General features: G+C 39.2%; 2 protein-coding genes across 2 annotated transcripts in view; one reads left to right on the top strand and one right to left on the bottom strand.

Annotated features, from left to right (window-relative positions):
- The window catches only part of tmco4 (transmembrane and coiled-coil domains 4), an 8,907-nt gene extending 3,992 nt beyond the window's left edge, over window positions 1–4,915 (bottom strand). The window contains 11 exon segments of the mRNA XM_020612510.1: window positions 6–61; window positions 274–438; window positions 1,689–1,779; window positions 1,781–1,818; window positions 1,987–2,130; window positions 2,322–2,419; window positions 3,056–3,185; window positions 3,276–3,303; window positions 3,684–3,858; window positions 3,972–4,122; window positions 4,725–4,915. Coding sequence (XP_020468166.1) covers window positions 6–61; window positions 274–438; window positions 1,689–1,779; window positions 1,781–1,818; window positions 1,987–2,130; window positions 2,322–2,419; window positions 3,056–3,185; window positions 3,276–3,303; window positions 3,684–3,858; window positions 3,972–4,122; window positions 4,725–4,773 — 1,125 coding nt within the window. The 5' untranslated portion in view covers window positions 4,774–4,915.
- Window positions 4,916–15,320: 10,405 nt separating this feature from the next.
- vwa1 (von Willebrand factor A domain containing 1) overlaps window positions 15,321–18,098 on the top strand; it is an 11,365-nt gene continuing 8,587 nt past the window's right edge. Inside the window, exon 1 of the mRNA XM_020612641.1 lies at window positions 15,321–15,734. Coding sequence (XP_020468297.1) covers window positions 15,650–15,734 — 85 coding nt within the window. The 5' untranslated portion in view covers window positions 15,321–15,649. The remainder of the gene's footprint in view (window positions 15,735–18,098) is intronic.

The following is an 18,098-nucleotide window of genomic DNA, read 5'->3' as shown; positions in this document are numbered from 1 at the left end:
TGGGCAATACCGCTGGCTCCGGCCAGCAAAGCCGCAGGCCATGTCAGAGCTGCCACGATGCCTGGATAGTGTGACGTGTCAGTTCATGAAGTACCACACAAGGGTCAATACAACAAAAGAACAAAACCTTGATTGGATAGCTGGGACTGTTAAAATGGAAATCAGTTCTTTGCAGGCAAATCATCCAAATCCAGCACAGAAAATATGATACCACAAATAGAAGTACTCCTGGATACAAATGCAGAGGCCATAGTGCTTTCTGCATGATCATACCTGAGAGCACTGTGTATTTGAGGGCTTCCTGGGCCACAATGCTGATCAACCCATCCAACAGGGATGTCATGGCCGAGCCCAGTTCCCTGAGGAAATGGGACTCCCACACAAGGCAGTACTGTTCTCCACACTTGCCCAGGCTGCACCACGGGGCCTGGAACGAACCTGGAAGACAGCTGCAGTGTTTTTATGTGCTGTAGTGCAAAGCAGTGGAGGAAATGACTAAACAGCTGTTGTCTGTGGAGTGTTTGCTAGGCACTGTATAATGAATGTATGTTTTAGTGGGGGAAAAGGCATGCATCCTTTTACATAAGCACAAAACTTAAGTGGTTTGTTTGAATAATCTTGTGGACAATCTATTGGTATCGATTTAGAACAGCTACAGTATGTGCTGAGCCATATATACTGTAATATCTTCCCCTTTTACATCTTTGTTACTATTAAGGCATTGTGTGCAATGTTGGAAATCAGTGAGCAGAATGGCTTTATTGTAAAATTTGTTTTGTCCTAGCCCTAAATTATGACTCTCATGTATGACATACATGAGAGTCACAGAGATAATATTTTGGGAACATACAAAATTGAAACCTGCTGACCTTTTTAACCCCGTATCATGAGTTCATAACACTCACCCAAATTCTTAAGGTTAACTCCTGAATCCTCATAGATTCTTCTAACGATGTGGAATCAAAAATAACCTGGTTCTGTCCAGGAAAATGATCATTTCAACAAGTTTCTTGGCTATGTCTATATTTCTCATATAAAAGACGACGGCGACAGGAAATAATGTCATCCCTCTGGTTTTGTGTGAAAATGGCTTGACTTCATGAATGTATTATTTAATTTCAATAATAATTTCACTTAGTTTTCAGTGATACATTCAATAATACAATAGCAATAATAACAGGTTTCAATAACATTCATGCTCAAATTTCACAAATAAAAGTGAGAGAGATGATGTAATTTCCTGTCGCCATCTTTGCTTACCTGAAAAGAAACTGCATGACCCAAGAAACTGATTAAAATGATATTTTTCCTGGATTGACCCAGATTATTTTTGATTCAGTATTGCTAGGAGAGTCTTTGAGGATTCAGGAAATACCTTCAGAATTTGGGTGAATGTTAAAAAATGACAGTATACGGTTAAAATGGTTGGCAAGTCTCAATTTTGCATGTTCATGGAAGATTATCTCTGTGACCTGAGTGTATCTAATACATGAGAGTCATAAGCTGGGGCTAGTTTTATCCTTGAATTTTTCCCACAAAATGTAAAATTCAATAACATGTACTGATATTCCAATCTAAAATTACACACTATTTATTATAAAGGAGGATTTTGTTCAAATTACCCAGTCCTATATACTGCAATGAAAACTGTTAATGTAAATTAGTGAGATAGAAAAAGCCATGCTTACTGTATTTACCACTGCATAGCCAACCTGTCACTGCAATGGTCAGGTGAAGATGCTTCCCAGAGCTTAGTGGCAGGAATTCAAATTAATTCAATTTCCTCTATGACCCCGACACACTTTTTCATCTTGTAGCCTGGGAGACAGTGTGTGAAAATTACAGACAGGTAAAAAAGTGCAAAATTCAAGTGGAAGCTGAGAAAACACATTGAAATACAAAAAAAAAAAAACATGCATCTATTAAGTTCAGATAAAGTTGATTACTTCTTTCTGCAAACAATCATGTGTGGCCTGGCGCTCTTACCAGTCAGCCCAGCCCCTGCTGCTCCAAACAGAGAGGCCATGATTGCGATGCCAGTGACTGAGCCCAGAGCAGCAGCCCCTCCAGCCCCCAGCACAGCACCAGCCCCCACTGCCAACAAGGGGGCTGCCAGTCCACCTGCACAACCTGGCAAAAAACAGAGATGACAGTACAGAAAAAAGCAGGGCCCCTATCTGTCAAGTGAAACATTTTAGATGCTGTGGGTATTTAATTATTAGTTCATTTGCTTATCAAGAGGAGTTTATGCTTTCATATAAGATACTAGATGCTTTAAATGTCCTTTTTAATTTTTAAACTGTTGGAGCGATAATAATCACCAATCACAGTTCCTCCGCCCACAGTGGCCAGTCCGATAAGGAGGTACCGTCGTAACCTTCGTCTTCTTTCTCTCTTTAGCCGCCGAGAGGACTCTTCTCTGTTGAAGGCATAGTCAGGCAGAGCACTGGTGTTAGCTTAAATACTCATTGGTTCAAAAAATACAAATGTCCAAATTTAAGGTGACATCTTGAACAATACGTTGCTTGTTCATGCTGCACAGCTATCTTCATGCTATCATTCTAGTGTGACTGCCAAGCACAATGTTTCTGAATGAACCTGCAAAAGAAATGCTTGGACAGAACATATGCATTATCATTTAGCATTTTAAATCAGCTGAGGTTTAAAGTTTAAACACATCTTTTATACTTAACATAAACTCCTAATAGTAGCAGTGTAAACATAGCTACTGAGGTTAGTTTTGGGAAGACTGAAGTAAAGGGGTACAAAATATAATGAGAATCCAGTTTGCCACAGCTATACTAAAGGTACTAGGTATCTACTCATGCATGTTGCTGCTTGTACTGTCATGTAATTGTTGCTTTTAAGTAATATCTAATATTTTATTTAATTTGCATTCTAATGTTTTATCTATATACTGTATGCATTTTAATGCCTTATCTTTCTGTGTGCATGGTGTTAAGCACTTTGAATTGCCATTGCATATGAAAATGTGCTACATAAATAAACTTGCCTTGCCTAGTATCTATTATCAGTCTTTCCATCCACAACTTACTCGCTCTCCTCTCCTCCTTCCCTCAGCTGCTCTCCTAGTGTTTCCTCAAACTCCTCCAGCTGCTGTGGTGAGACTCGTAGCAGACAGCTGACATGACGGATGAGAACCCTGGCTCTGGCATCATACTGGCCTGAGGTCACGACACACCATGGAAGTTATAAAGTAAATACGTGAATTTACACCAACTTTTAATGTCATTAATACCTCAAAAGATTCTTACCGTCCTTGACAGAAAAAGTCACCAGATCCTGTGACACAAAGCAAGAGTTGGTTATAATAGCTGTGTTTGTAGAAACTGTTAAATGTATGTTTAACAGTTTAAATAGTGTTACCAAAGATCATGAAATCATGTATGACCTTGAATGGATTTGAAAATAACACAAGTGGTTTGTGCAATAACTGAAATTATTATATATTTACTATAACTTTGACTCTGAATGTCTGTGGTTATTTCATTTATACATTTATATCTAATATGCCCTTGTATAGTACTCATTTGCAGCAACCCATTTGCTCTAATCATCCTACTTTTCATTTTCTTTGCCACATTGTTATTTGCTTTTGCTACAGCCCAGTTTACCACACTACGGTCCAGTGTCTTCACATCATTTATTAGAGTGACAAACACCTGTATGATGGGGTTGGCCCCTGTAGCCAGCAGAGGTTCAGCTTGTAGGATGGACAGAAAGGTGTCGGACCCCTCAAAGCCCAAGCCTGACAGGAAAGCCCCCATTACCGGCATCACCGACTCATCTAGGTCCAGCCAGTGGACCAAACCCAGCAGGTACTGCTCCCTGAACACACTGAGAGGCACACAAATCCTCATCTCCTCAAGCCAAGTAACAGTTCCACCATTACTTTTACAGTTTCGTTAAAAATGTATTTATCCAAATGGTTGTTTACATCTGGAAATTACCTGTTTTCAGGTCCAGTAAATAACTGGCCCAGAGAGACACCGCACAATGCAGCAAAAGCAAAGCGGCCCTGTTCAGTCAGCTCTCTGCCGATCATTTTCTCTGGGATTTGGTTAAATGGGGCATCTTGTGCTGGCCCGGCCCCCCCTGGGTCTAAGAAAAACAAATACACATGACACATTAAGACATATTAAAGACACATTAATCATAAGTAGAAATCTCAAAGATATGGCAAATGCACTTGGGTGTAGCCTACACAGAAAAAATATATAATAAGCTTTTAATTTTAATGCTGTTTGGTGGATCAACCGCATGCCAAATTTACCAGAAGACCACCATGTGGTCTTGTGCCATCTTCCATATGATATGTTAATTTTGCCTATGAAAAAAAAAATCAACATTAAACCTTTTGAGTGTAATTTCGTTTTTGCTGAATAGCAACACGGAACTACATGGAGTCTAACTTCTCTTTGTGTCATGTGTTTGAACTGACCTGAATTCAACATACAGATGTGACGCAGATTTTTTTAAATATTCCTTTTAGGCTTATGTCATATAAAGCAAGCGTAATTTAAACAAGTGAATGTCATTACAAAGTTGTGTTAACGCTGACTGCTTAAAACAGCTGGTTGTTAGTGTCCGCGCTGCCTCAACCGGTTATAGCTAATTCAAGTAACGAACGGTTCAGTCATCGTCAATTTAATAACTTACTCTGCTACTCTATTGAAGATGAATAAACAAAGTCTATATGTTACCTAGAGCAAAACTTTTGTCCTTGCTGCTCTTTTTCGCGTCCATTGTCATAGATGTCACCACTGTGTTGACTGAACTTTTGTTGCATTCACGTGTTCTTCTTAAGCGCTGACATCTAATAATTACACATAATTACTACATTCATACGCTCCAACGCTTTTTATAGTAAATAGTCCATTCCCAAAACGAACAAAGCAAACATGTTAGCCTAGCCTATGGACTATCTATGGATTTTTTTAATATTAGATATAAACCCGCACAAAGCTGGTTTGTGGTGGATTGATATGAATGCAATAAAATGCCATTAGAAAGACATATAATGATATGATTAATTTACTCAGGGAAACTTGTTGTTGGCTATATACCCACAAGCACTCGTACAACGTTTTGAATTTCAACGTTATATAAACGTCCTTTAAAAAAAACGTTTACGTGGATATTCAGAACTTTAACATTTACGACTGTCTGCGAAAGCATCATCTGATAGTAACTGGAATGACGTAACTTCCTCGTACTTCTGGTACAGGGCAGGGGTCCGTTCAGCACTGGAAACGTTTTTGTTGGACAAATTATAGTATGCGGATGAACTGCACATCTTTAAGCCAGGAATGTACAGTCAGTGGTGGAAGAAGTACTCACACTGTTTACTTCAATACCACATACAAAAATACTGCGTTACAAATAAAAGTCCATTCAAAATTCAAAATGTCACTTAAGTAAACATTAGCATAAAAATATACTTAAAGTACAAAAAATAAAAGTGCTCATTATGCGGAATGGTACAGTTTACATTAAGGTATAACATATTACTGGATTATAATTATTGAGGTATTATTGTGTTCACAACTTTAATGCTGCAGCTGGTAAAGGTGGAGCTAATGTTAAATACATCATATGCTTATAATTTTAATAATTTATACTTTACATACTGCTGGGTAGCTTGTGAAATTTAAACCAAGGATCAATAAAGTCTTATGATTATACTGTATTTTGTTTGTTGTTTATCAATCTAACTGAGAAATGAGTAGGTAAGATAAGGTAGGACTTTATTGATCCCACATTGGGGAAATTCCTGTGTTCCAGCAGCAATAGAGAGCAGCAACAAAACACCATAAGAACAAACACCACACACATATATCTTGAGAAACAAATTCCAAAGTACCTAAAACCAAACAGAATCTAGAGACAATCAAGAACAAGAATGACCGTCCCACAATTACAAGAATGACCGTCCCACAATTAATCCCTGAAAACAAATCAAAATACCTAAGAACAAGACAAAATATAGTATTCAAGAGATCAAGAAATCAAGGACAAGAATATTACTCACATAATTAATCCCGCAATGGGGGATAACTAAAGTTATCAAATAAATGTAGCAGGTAAAAGGTACAATATTTTTCTCTGAAATGTAGTGAAGTCGAATTGGTAAGTGGCAGAAAATGAAAATATGCAAATAAAGTACAGATACCTCAAAACTGTACTTAAATACAGTACTTGAGTTACTTTACACCTCTGTGTGCAGTAATGTGTGAGGGTAAATCAAAGACTCCAGCAGCTGGTTTACCTAACAGTGCTTCATACAGTGAGAAGGAATAGCTACCAGTGAAACCCCATGATTGACACAAGACACAAAATCAGAGTAGTACAACTACTGGCCAGTAGGTGTGAGTGTAACATTTATTTTAAAATCACTGTCAAACTGAATAAAGGAATTACATTCTTTTTTATTTGTTTCCCTTCTATTCATGCATAGGTCTATTAGAATTTTTGTGTTGTTGTTCCAAGGTCCATCTGTGATTGTCTGACTGATACCAGTTTTCCCAAATGCTTGGTGACAGTGTAGCCTTATATCAGAATGAGGACAGTAGCCTACCAATCACTCAAGCAAAGAGCTGCAGTCGAGGACACACTGATCAGATGTTGCCAGAGGTTTAGAATGAAACAGAAAACAACATTGTTCAGTGGCGTGTGGTTAATAAATGGATTTTAATAGAGATGATGCAGTGTAACTCACTCGTGCTTTCATCACCAGTAGATTAGACTTTTGCAATGGTCTTTTAACTGGTCTCGCACGTAAGACCAGCAGACAACTACAGCTTATCCAGACTAATGCTGCTCAAGTTTTAACTAGAACTAAAAGAAAATAACACATCATCCCTGTCCTGAAAACATTGCACTGCCTGCCAGACTCATAGCTGGCAGTCATAAATAGATTAAATAGGTAAATAGATTTAAAATGTATACATGTTGGTCTGTAAATCTTTTAATGGTCTGGCACCTTAAACTCCATAAAATATACCAAGCAAGCAGAGCCCTTAGATCTGATAAAAACTATCAGCTGAATCAAACTTAGGTCAAGACTAAACACAGAGAAGCAGCTATTATGCTGTGCAGAGTTGGAACAAACGCCTCTAGTCTGGCCACATTTAAGACTAAGCTCAAAACACTGCTGTTGACACAGACTTCTGAGTAAATCTAGTTGTTCTTTTATTATGTTTATTTGTATTTTAATTGTTTGTATTTTCATATTATTGCCTTCCTTATGTGATATGTGTGATTGTTTGACTCCTCTTTACTATGTAAACCACTTTGAATTTCTTTGTGAAAGGTGCTCTATAAATAAAATGAGCTTGACCTTGACCTAATAGTGTCAGAGTCACAAGTATAAAGAAATAAAAACAAGAAACACTTACAGTGGACCAAGCCCAGTGCATTTGCATTGACTGGCATTTATAGGATTCTGTAGTGATCTTGTGAGATATGAGCTACTGCATGTGCAGTGTACTAACCCAACCAACTATATAGTAGGTTACAGCATAAGTATTACAGTACAGTAGGCTACACTATGTGTAGTGTAATGTAGTATATGTAAAATGGTATAGTGATGGTATAGTCAAATATAATTAGTATAATTCAGTATAGTCAAGTACTGTGCAGTATAGGCTATTGTAGTATGACATAGCATTAGACTATACTGCATAGTTTTATTATATAGTATAGCAAAAGTATAGTAAATAAGTTTAATGTAGTACTGTATATGTGTAGTGACATACAGTATAGTGTATTGTATTAAAATATGTGTAATATAGTGTATAGAACAGTGCAGTACACAATATATTATAGTATAGTAAAATTGTACCATAAATAAACCATGATATAGTGGTGGGTTAAGCTTGTTTTAACATAGTATGATTCAATGCATGTTCTTGATTTATTTAAGCAAAAGCCACTATCATTCAGTCATTGCAAATGCATAATCTATGCGTAATGATGTACTGTTTACATTCTCAGTTTGCACATGCATAATTGCACAATGACTCTGCTGCACATGCTGCTCCCATGCAGCATACATTCTCTTATGTTGTGGCATTCATGTGGACAGCAAAGTAAGAATTTCATTGTACAGGGAAACACGTTTCCTAACTGTGCATATGACAAATAAACACTTTGAACTTGAACTTGAACTTATAACTTTGTCATGCTTTATTTTTTTTACATAGCACACGCCAACGTTTCTTACACAAACTTGGATTTCTGTTCAGTTGATCCCTGCTTTCTCCTGAGTGTTTTCAGTCTGTTTAGCCGCTCTGTACTCCCCATCTGCTTTATCAGCTCTCATTCGCTGTACACACTTGGAAGTGCTCAAACTTTTGTCATGTTTTTCAGTATGAACGCTGTGCAGTGACAAGAGAGCAAAGCAAACCTCAGAAAAGGTGTTAGGGTGGATTAAACCTTCAGCAGGTTTTCATGTGGAGGAGCTGTTAGTACAGCATGGTTACTTTGTCAAAGTAATAGCCGGCCTTGTCACGAAGGAATCCCCAGACCAGCATAAGCTGCATTTGGCTGTCTTTGAAAGGCATCCTGTTTATACTGCCTACTGAACAGCCTCTAGTGTATCATAAACAAGACTTTATATGTAGCAAAGTCACAGCTTAAGTAAAAAACTATGTATAATAGCATGTGTTTATTTGGAAACTCTTTAGGATAATCACCTTTATTGGCCAAGTATGTTACACACAAGGAATTTGTTTCTGGTACAGAACCGATGGCAGCCATCTGCGGCGCCAACTCAACTGATGGCTCTAACCATCGGGGGCAACAGGGGGGTTCAGTGTCTTGCCCAAGGACACTTCAACTGCAGGCACTGAGATTCAAACCTTCAATCTTCTGGTTGGGAGACAACTGCTCTACCCACTGAACCACTGTCGCCTCCCTTTCTTGCATAATACAATTGATTTATACATTAAACATAGCAAGTACAACATATACAACCATCTTTGATGATATACAGATGAGAGGCATTGTGAGAGAAGACTTGTTGGATGGGTGCCCTGTGAGTTATCCTCTCACAGATTTGACCTCTTAACTTGCCTCGACTTGTAATCAGGGGAAAATAAAAGCCCATAGCTTGACTTTGACAACCTTAAGCGTTGAAAAGCAGTGATAAAGAAAAAGATAATATGAAGTGAGCTCCTGCTGTACCTTGCATAAAAATTCAGGCTATGTATTTGTACACCCGTGTTCAAAATCTCTGGAAAACAGTGAATACATTTCTGTTATTAATGAACTGGCTTTAGTTTTTAAAACTATGGAGCCATTAAAACCTTTGGTTTCTACAATCCAAAATATCTTCAAAAGCATTCCTACAATTTGGTGATAGCTTATATAACTGAGTGGACCCCCCCAATAAACAAAAATGTATGCCATCAGAATCATTTCAAAGCTGAAACCAGATCATACAATTATTCTGTCCACAGGAGATATAGCTCATCGTTTGAGTACCCTCAAACTACTTGAATCTTCTCGGATGTTTCAATCATCAACATAGACAGTCAAATTTCATGGCCATCCACCCAGTAGTTGAGATTTGCTCAGTCTGACAATGGATTACTCACTGAAAAACAGACGGGAGGACCTCAAGCCAGACAAGTTCAAACTCAACCCACCTCTATACCATATCACTAACAGACAATGTCAGACTTCTCCTTTCTGTCACCTTGACACTTGACAGAAGGGGAGCTGAGTGAAACCAAGACAGAGTGCACTACATGAACTGTGGGGCACGTTGGAGGGATTGCTATTTGTGCAGTCACAAACAGATAACAGAAAGGATGAAACTATGTGTTTGCTCATTGCACCAGGAAAGGAGTGAAAGGCACGTATTTAAATGGGACGGAAACGGATGTGGATGACGGGTGATTGTGTTAAATGGTGGGACGGGCCAGACGGAAAGGCTGTCATCTTTCTGTCAAAGCATGGTGGTTTGTTCATTACATCTGGTGAGGTGTTTGATTAAATGTGTGTATCACAGACACACAATTGCTGGCCTGTTATGTAAGCCGCACAAAATATAGATGAGTCTCATTTGATCTTGTGGTGAGAGCGTTGCTTTTGAGCAATATTTAAGCCTTTGGGTGTATATCTTTATTATTTATGCACTCCTTTAAGCAAGAAGAGGGGGTGGTTTACCTCAATGATAGCTTTGATAGGTTGCCAGATCCTTTCCAGCTCAACCTGCCCTAACAAATTCCACAGCTGATGCGCTCTTAACTGCAGCATATCCCTGCTTTTTTTAAAACCTTCAGACATACCACAAAAGTGACTTCAGCTAGGTTGTGTGTGTACAGATTGGCTCGCCTGTACACTGATACCATATACACGTGTGCAGGCGTGTGCCCCTCTGAGAGTATATGTGTGCAGCCTTGTATATGCGCTTGTGTGTTTGCACAGGATACAGTGGTGTTACTGCGGGTGGAAGGCACCCGGGACTGCTGCTGAGGCAATGTGTGGGATGGGAACAATAAGAGGGTGAAGAGTCACAAAGGGAGGCGAGAATGGAGAATCCAGCTGCTGTCCACTGTGGCCAAAATGCTGCGGAGAACCAGCTGAAAGGAAGAAGGTGAAAAAAAAGGACTTTGGTAGGACTGCTATATCAAAACAGGGAGAATATGACTAGGGAACATGAGATAGGACATAGAAGAAGAGGATTTATTAAAACCCTTGTGATGTCCACACTAACACACTTCATCACAGTACTGGATTGTGGTTGTTTGTATGTGAGAGAAGCCCCTTTTACATCAGCCAACTGTGACCCACCATCCTCCTTCCCACAGACAGCATGAGTGCAGCACGTTCGCTGAGAACTCTGACATCGACAATGAGTCACCGCCACTGACCTTTCTCATATGGTTTCTGAAGAAGCAGGGCTTTAATATTTATCAGTTTATAACAAGCATTATAAGTTCTTTGAGCAGTTTGTTATTTTCAGTGAAAGTCCTTTTATTCAAACGGTACCAGAGAGCACTCTGGGGCACAATTCTTAATTCACAGTTGCTCCATTTAGATATTTTTGAAACAACCAAGGGACCCTTTCCAGAGAACCTCAGGCTCATTGGGGTAGAGTTTCTCACATGCCACTGGAGTCAGAGTATACTGTGCTATTAAAATTACCCACAAAATGCTCTTTCACTGAGCTTCTCCATAAATTAGGGGACTCTTTAGCTCAGGTGGTAAAAGTGACCAGATCTTTGAAACAAAAGTTAGTCATCTTCTAAAAGTTTATCTGATGTTCACCAATCAGTTTGTGCTTATACTGAGCCAAAAAGATGATTATTGTCATCCTCTATTTATAAATGTAGCCATCCTGCCACTCTTCAGTACAATAAGGCCACTGTCTGAGCAGACCTCTCCACAGGAGCCAAGCCAGCTATAGAGAAGAACTTCACTGACCCAGCTTGGCAGAACCAGAGGCAGCCCCTGACATTTTACTGTGGAAACTTGGAGTGGGTGTGGGCCTCATCAGTGTGGAGACTCGCTGACTGTCGATTATTGCAAAGAAAATGTTCTAATTAGCGAGATGGTTTTAGCTGTGCCGTTTTACTCCGGGACAGTGAGCAGGCATCAGTGCTTCTGTCCAAACTTAAACATGCATTCTGATTTGTTCAGTGAAAATGAGGTCTTGTAGGTCTTGCCATGGACTGTTTCTTGTGTTTACTGTAACTTGTCATATTTGTTTAGGAAAGGCAAAGACTGAGTCTCTGGATGTAGCACGGTCTCAGATAACAACCGTTTCTTCTAGAGGCAGCATCCTATCGAACCAACATTTTATGCTGAATTTTTGTTCTCAAGTTGATAAAACAAAATGTTCTAACACTTAAAAGCTAAGGAAATGCCTTCATAAACAAAATGACCGTGGACATACTGTACACAGGATGCTGATCAGTGCAGACAGGAAAGTATTACTGGCACAGGTGCAGGGGGGGGTCAGTTTTGCTCAGGAAGGTAGAGGGCACTTGACGGATTTGTGGTCTTCTGCACATCCTGGAAATGGAAAGTCCCTTTGACTTCCCTGTCTGTATTTTTAGTTTTTATGGCCTTTGTTTATGTGTCATGTCAAAATCTCCTAAAAGAGAGGCAAACAGTGTTCTTGGTGCATTCTTTGCCAGAAAGATCTGAATGTAAAGTCTGCTAAATATTTTGTCTGTATTTTACTCTTGTCCAGCACTCAAATGTCTCTCACTTTTCCATCACTCATGTACCTGCATCACTGTTGTTCTTCTCCCTAATCTCTGTCTCTTTCCTTGATCAGTATTTCATCTAGCCTTTCCTCACTAATCTTGTGAAGCCATTTTATGAAGCCAGTTTTCAGTTGAAATGCTGTGCATCTTTCTCAGTTTTGCCCAAAAGCTGTGGTTTGCTATAAACAAAACCTCGAATACCACAGTCTGGCAGAAAGGAGGAAAATACTTGTAAATATAGAAGTCAGTGAATCACTGACAGTGGCATTCCAATATGAAGCCAAAAACTCTGCAGCCAGAATTCTAATGGATAATTACAACTAGGCTGCTAGTGTGGGCTAATGTTACAAGAGACTGTAAAACAGACAGTAATTCAGGCGACTGAAAGAGCAGTCCGGACATGAACTCTCTCCTAAAGGATGTGCAAATGTCATAAACTCTTCCATTGTTTCAGTGACATACAGTATTACTATCTTTGTCCTGTTATTCCCTCTCCTCCCATTCCTCCCAGTCTGCTGCTGCTTGTCTGGTAGCTCAAAGGTCAAATTGGCTGTTCTGTTGCACTTTTCCCCTGTAAAATAAACTTTTAGCTGTCATTGCACCTGGACTGAATTGGCATGTGGAGCTGAGTAGAGACAGATCACCATTCAGGTTGCAAAATCTGACATACTGGTTGAGCCAAGGGAGACAACGTGCTGACACGAGTCTGTGTCAGCTGGAAACAGCTGGCAGGGATTCGGTGTAACGTCAAATACGTATATGAGCTGCAGATTCTGTGCTTGACACAAGTCACTTAGCTGTGTGTAATTTGTCATAGCACAGCTTATGCAATGCTTGACATGCTGAATTACAGACATGTGAGTGCACATGTGCATTCAAACACTGTACACCTATATGCTCTCATGCTCATGCACACACAGTTCCAGGTGGTGGCATACACTGTGTAGCTGATTTACAGTGCACCAGAATATATAGGAAGAGAACTGTGTAGTATTGTCATTGACCATGGGCTTTGGGAGCTGCAAATGTGCATGTGAGAACTTGTTCAGCTCCGGTGGGTAGGTACACAAAACTGCAGAAAAATTAATGTTGCATGTCTGTCGTGCAGTAGCAGCAAGGTATAAATGGATTATAATCCAGCAAAGCTCTTGACCTCCCAGACATCTGGAGTTCAATTTTAGTAGCAGAGCATAAAATAAAACACTTCAGTAACCAGACACAGACTCAAATTTTCATGGTTGCCAAGGTCGTTCTTCTAAATGCATATAAAATGAACAAAGTGAAGTACCAGCTATAAATACAGTTAAGCGCTTGTCCCTGTTTCCTATCTCAAGCTCATTACAAACAGTTTTTATATGAGATAATACAATGAAATATATGTCAGACACTGTAGTTATAGTGTTTAGTTACTAGGCGTGTATTGAGAAGGGTGTGTTTAATATGAATGTCTCAGCTGAAACAATAGGAGTATTTGGACATGATGTGTCACAGCGGAATCCAGACCTCTGTTTGGTCCCACTTGAATTCCTACATCCGCTCCCATCCATTTACTCCCTCCTATCTTTTGTTTCTTCTTTGTTTCGGTCTCCCATACAAACACACTCCTAAACCCACTAATACACAGTATCCGTAGTCTCTATGCTGAATCACACAGTAGGCCCTGTGTGACTCCATGCAGCCCCAGGTTTTAGTTGTCCACTCACTTCACTTTCTTCATTTTATTTTAAAAGGCTAAGTGGTTGACAGCAGAGAGAAGCCATAAATATAAAGTTGTCGACCTTTGTTTTACTTTAAGATTATTGTGTTGTATAATTTCACAGATGCACTCCCAGTGGTTTAAATGCTGCAAGTATTTGTGGTTTCTCTTGGTGAACCATAGGTCCCTTAATCTCTTGGAAAGCTTACATTGTTGTTGCCTTTCCCACAGTAAGTGCTGAAAAAAAAAACAAGTGGAATGCAAAGGTATAAATATTACTTGCACTATCTGAAGAATACAAAATATATCAAGAGTGCACAAGGGAATCTGCAAACATAAATATTCAGCAAAAATGTGTTATATTTGTAGTTTATGCTTGTTTTCTCTGTAAGCCGCAGTTATCATCAGATGATACTTCCCTGTAACTGAAGACCTACCAGTAAAAAAAGTAAAGTGAGTTTTTGTGGCTTCCCCATTTATATCCCAACTAAAGGGTAACTTGAAGACTTAAAACTAATTCTGGCTCAGATTCAGGGTGTTGACGCCTGGATGGTGAACACTCTATTTACTATTCTGAGAAACTGAGGAGCCGACAGAGAGAAGGGAGGTACACAAGGCAAGGAGATGAGTCAAGTCAAGTAGTAGGCAGAAGGAAGTTAAAGCAACTCGACCTTCAAAATAGAGGCATCTTTTTGTCAGCCATGCCACTGGTAGTTTTTTCTGCCTGATCTGTCTTTGGAACACTTCTAGAACTACAAGAACTGTTACGGAATTAATTTTCTATGTTAGGAGTTGATATACACTTAGCTGTGACAAAGTCACTGCATTTATTAAACTGGAACTTAAATCCACTTACTATAATCCTTTGAAGACAATGATAAAAGTGAATTATGGTAAAAGTTAATTATGTACACTTAATCACTGTACTTCAATCCAAATATAAGGTACTATAACTATTCATTATTTAGGTCCATTTTATTCTACTTTACATTTACTGCACTACATTCCAGTTGTAGACATTATACCATTCTGTTAATGATACTTTAAAAAAAGTTTATTAATTGCTCTTTTGAACATTGATTTAAGTTTTTTTTTTAAAGCAATACATTATTTTTTATTTTTTTTAAAAGCATTCTAATTGTGGTATTATTGTTTTTATTTACTTAGAAAAGGTCCTAAATATCCTTTCCCCTTCTATTTTTACTATTATAATCATTTAGCCTATCACATATTTAGCTTAACATTAACCAAACTGTTATCTTTTGCCGTTATACGTTGAAATACTATAAAAACAGATTTTTTTTAAAAAGGATAGATTAGCCTAAGCCAACGAGTTTTCTTCTGAAAGTTTTACCAGGAAAGCTCGTCGCGTTCATGACATTCGTGCTCTGAGCGCAAGCAGAGCGCATTTGCATTGGCTGGGGGCGTCTGGACTTTACGCAGGCGGACCAAAGTTTGGGGGTTAGTTTTGAGTTTAACTTTCAGAGTCTGCAGTTGCCGTTTGGTCGATCATGTTCAACGAAGAAGGCAGAGGAGAAGCCAGATAGAAAGCCGGACTGGCTGTGACTCCTCTAGGTTAAAGAATGCTTCTGACTTTAATTTACTGACTGGGAATGCACTCCTCCGAGCTGTGGTGGATATATGGTTGACTGAAGATCCCAAAACATTTTTGTTACAGTTATTTCGGTGGAATTAATTCATAACCATTGCGATGGAGAGCCACATGCTGTTGACATGGATGCTGTTGTGTTTGCTCCTGCGGCCGTCGGCTACACAGAACCCCTCATCTGAAGGAGGTGAGCCAAAAAGAATAGAGACGGTATTCATCCAATGGAATACCAATGTAGATATTGTAAGTTTTTAGCATATATAAATCGATTTCATGAGTGAAGGAATAAAACAAAGCAAAGCCAGAAAAATACAAGATAAACTAAAATAAAAATGAATATCTGTAGGATGAATAATCTACTCACAATAACCAGTGATTGCACAACTTTCCCCCAGTTAATATAAAGTGAGCTGTCACATAATATGAGATGCACTGACTTCACTGCTAGGATCCGATGCTGCTGTGGGAGGTGCAGGCACTGTTTGGCTGAGGGTGGATTAGGGTGGGGTTGATGTTACACCCATGTTCTCAGGGAAATGGCATGGGTCCAGGTGCTGCATTATCAGTTGATGAAAATCCACAGCCTGGAGCAGTGAATCCCAAAATGGGAAGAGGGCATGCAGGGACCGTATCGGCATCCTGTGGAGGGCTTCAGGTGCTCCTGTCGGGAGTGTTGGCACGGATTCCCAGATTACTGAAATCTCCTGGCCTTACAGCAGTGTCTACTAAGGGAAGGACAAAGAAGACTCCAGATCAACTACAAAAACATATTTTGATGATGATTTCACTCATTTATTTAATTATCCAATAAGAAAAAAATCGAGAACTAGGATAACCTCTCTGATCTGCTGATCAGAATCAGTATTCCATATACTGTATATAGACTAGAATATAAAAGCTGTACTAATTCTTTGTATGGAAAAAAAATCTTACATTAGAGACTGAGATGGTCCACTGAGAGCCATGTCACTGAATATACTCAGTGTGCTACATATCTTTAAGCTCTAATCAATGACAAATGTTATAAGTTGTTATTACAGCAATGCCTTTATGCCCTGTGAAGCTCATGTGTCTGAGAGGCTAAAGTTGGTGCTGGAGACACCAGTGAGTCTGTTAGTGTGAGCAGATCTTTATGACTGTGATAACATAGTAGTGAGTGACATGCTGCCACTTTGCTATTTCCATTAATAGGGACGTGATGAGACCCAACTTAGCTCACAGTAATTGAGCTTTTTATAAGTGCACTTGCTGTCATCCTTGCTTAATAAAGGTTTTCTTCTGGCAACCTACAACCACAAAAAAAGAAGGTACATGTTGTCTTGTCGGAGTATTTCTGAGCAATTAAACGCTAATTGCGTATCTAAGAGGAACCTTGTCTGTCAGATGCTTAGTAGTTTGACGAATTCTGTTGCTGAAAAATCTACAAGCTCTTGCAACACACTAGTTATTTTATGTGTGTGGTCTTCATATGCATGCAACATTTCTGTAACAGCAGGCTGCATTTAAACAAGCCTTTTAGTGAAGCAGCAATCTCCAGATGTAAACATATGGTTTTTGGATCAAGACATACCGGCACAAAGGTGGAAGACGGGGGCTGTGATATGGAGCAGCCCTCTCGCTCTAAAGTCCAAACAGCATGACAGCGTGATGACGAGAAAGGCTGGGCTCATGTACACTCACTAGCCGCTCTATATTATACAGGTACATCTGTACAATTGCATGCACTTCAGTGCAACACCTCTGCCTTAACATCTGTGTTTATGAATCTCAAAATATTTCAGTTTGTTGTGAAATTGTCAAACATGTCTCTATATTTTTGTCCTCCCCAGGTACATACATGAGAGGGTCAGAACATTAGGAACACCTCTGAATATAATGTAGTCCAGTACAACACCACCTTTAACTATTACCTCAATAATAAACATAACTGAACTTAAACATTTATGACAATTTCACCAAAATGTGAAATATTTTGAGCTTCATAAACACAAATGTTAAGTCGGAAGCGTTGCACTGCATACAACTATCCAGGTGTGACTAATAAAGTGGCTGGTGAGTGTATGTCTGCATGTGAGTGATACATGCCTCGCTTTCAGCACTTATCAACACCTCATCATCCCTTCTTTAAGAAAGAGGCATCCAGAGAAAAAAAGAGTTTCCAAAGATGTCAGGGCGTCTGTGTTGGTGCCTGTACAGTAATTGCAGCAGAGTAATCCAGAGGCAATCTAAGATAGTCATCTCTCACTGTATCTGCCTCTGACATGTTTATTTTGCTTATCTCTTTAACCCTTGCTCTGAGACTTTAACTGTAAGAGGTCTTAAAGACTGCTTTTATATCATGTCTCTATTCCTGCTCCTTCTTTCTTTCTTGCTCTCGCTGCAAGAACAACCCCAGGTTTCTTTTCAGCACTGTAGCCAGGCTGACAAAGAGCCACAGTGCTGTTGAGCTTAACATTCCCTGAGATCTCAGCAGCAATGACTTCATGAGCTTCTTTACAAATAAAATCACAACTATTAGAGAAAAAATTGGTCGGACCACTCCCACAGCTCT

This window comes from Monopterus albus, unplaced genomic scaffold (genome assembly GCF_001952655.1).
Source record: "Monopterus albus unplaced genomic scaffold, M_albus_1.0 scaffold126.1, whole genome shotgun sequence".
NCBI lineage: Eukaryota > Metazoa > Chordata > Actinopteri > Synbranchiformes > Synbranchidae > Monopterus > Monopterus albus.
This window is presented reverse-complemented; position numbering and strand designations above follow the sequence as displayed.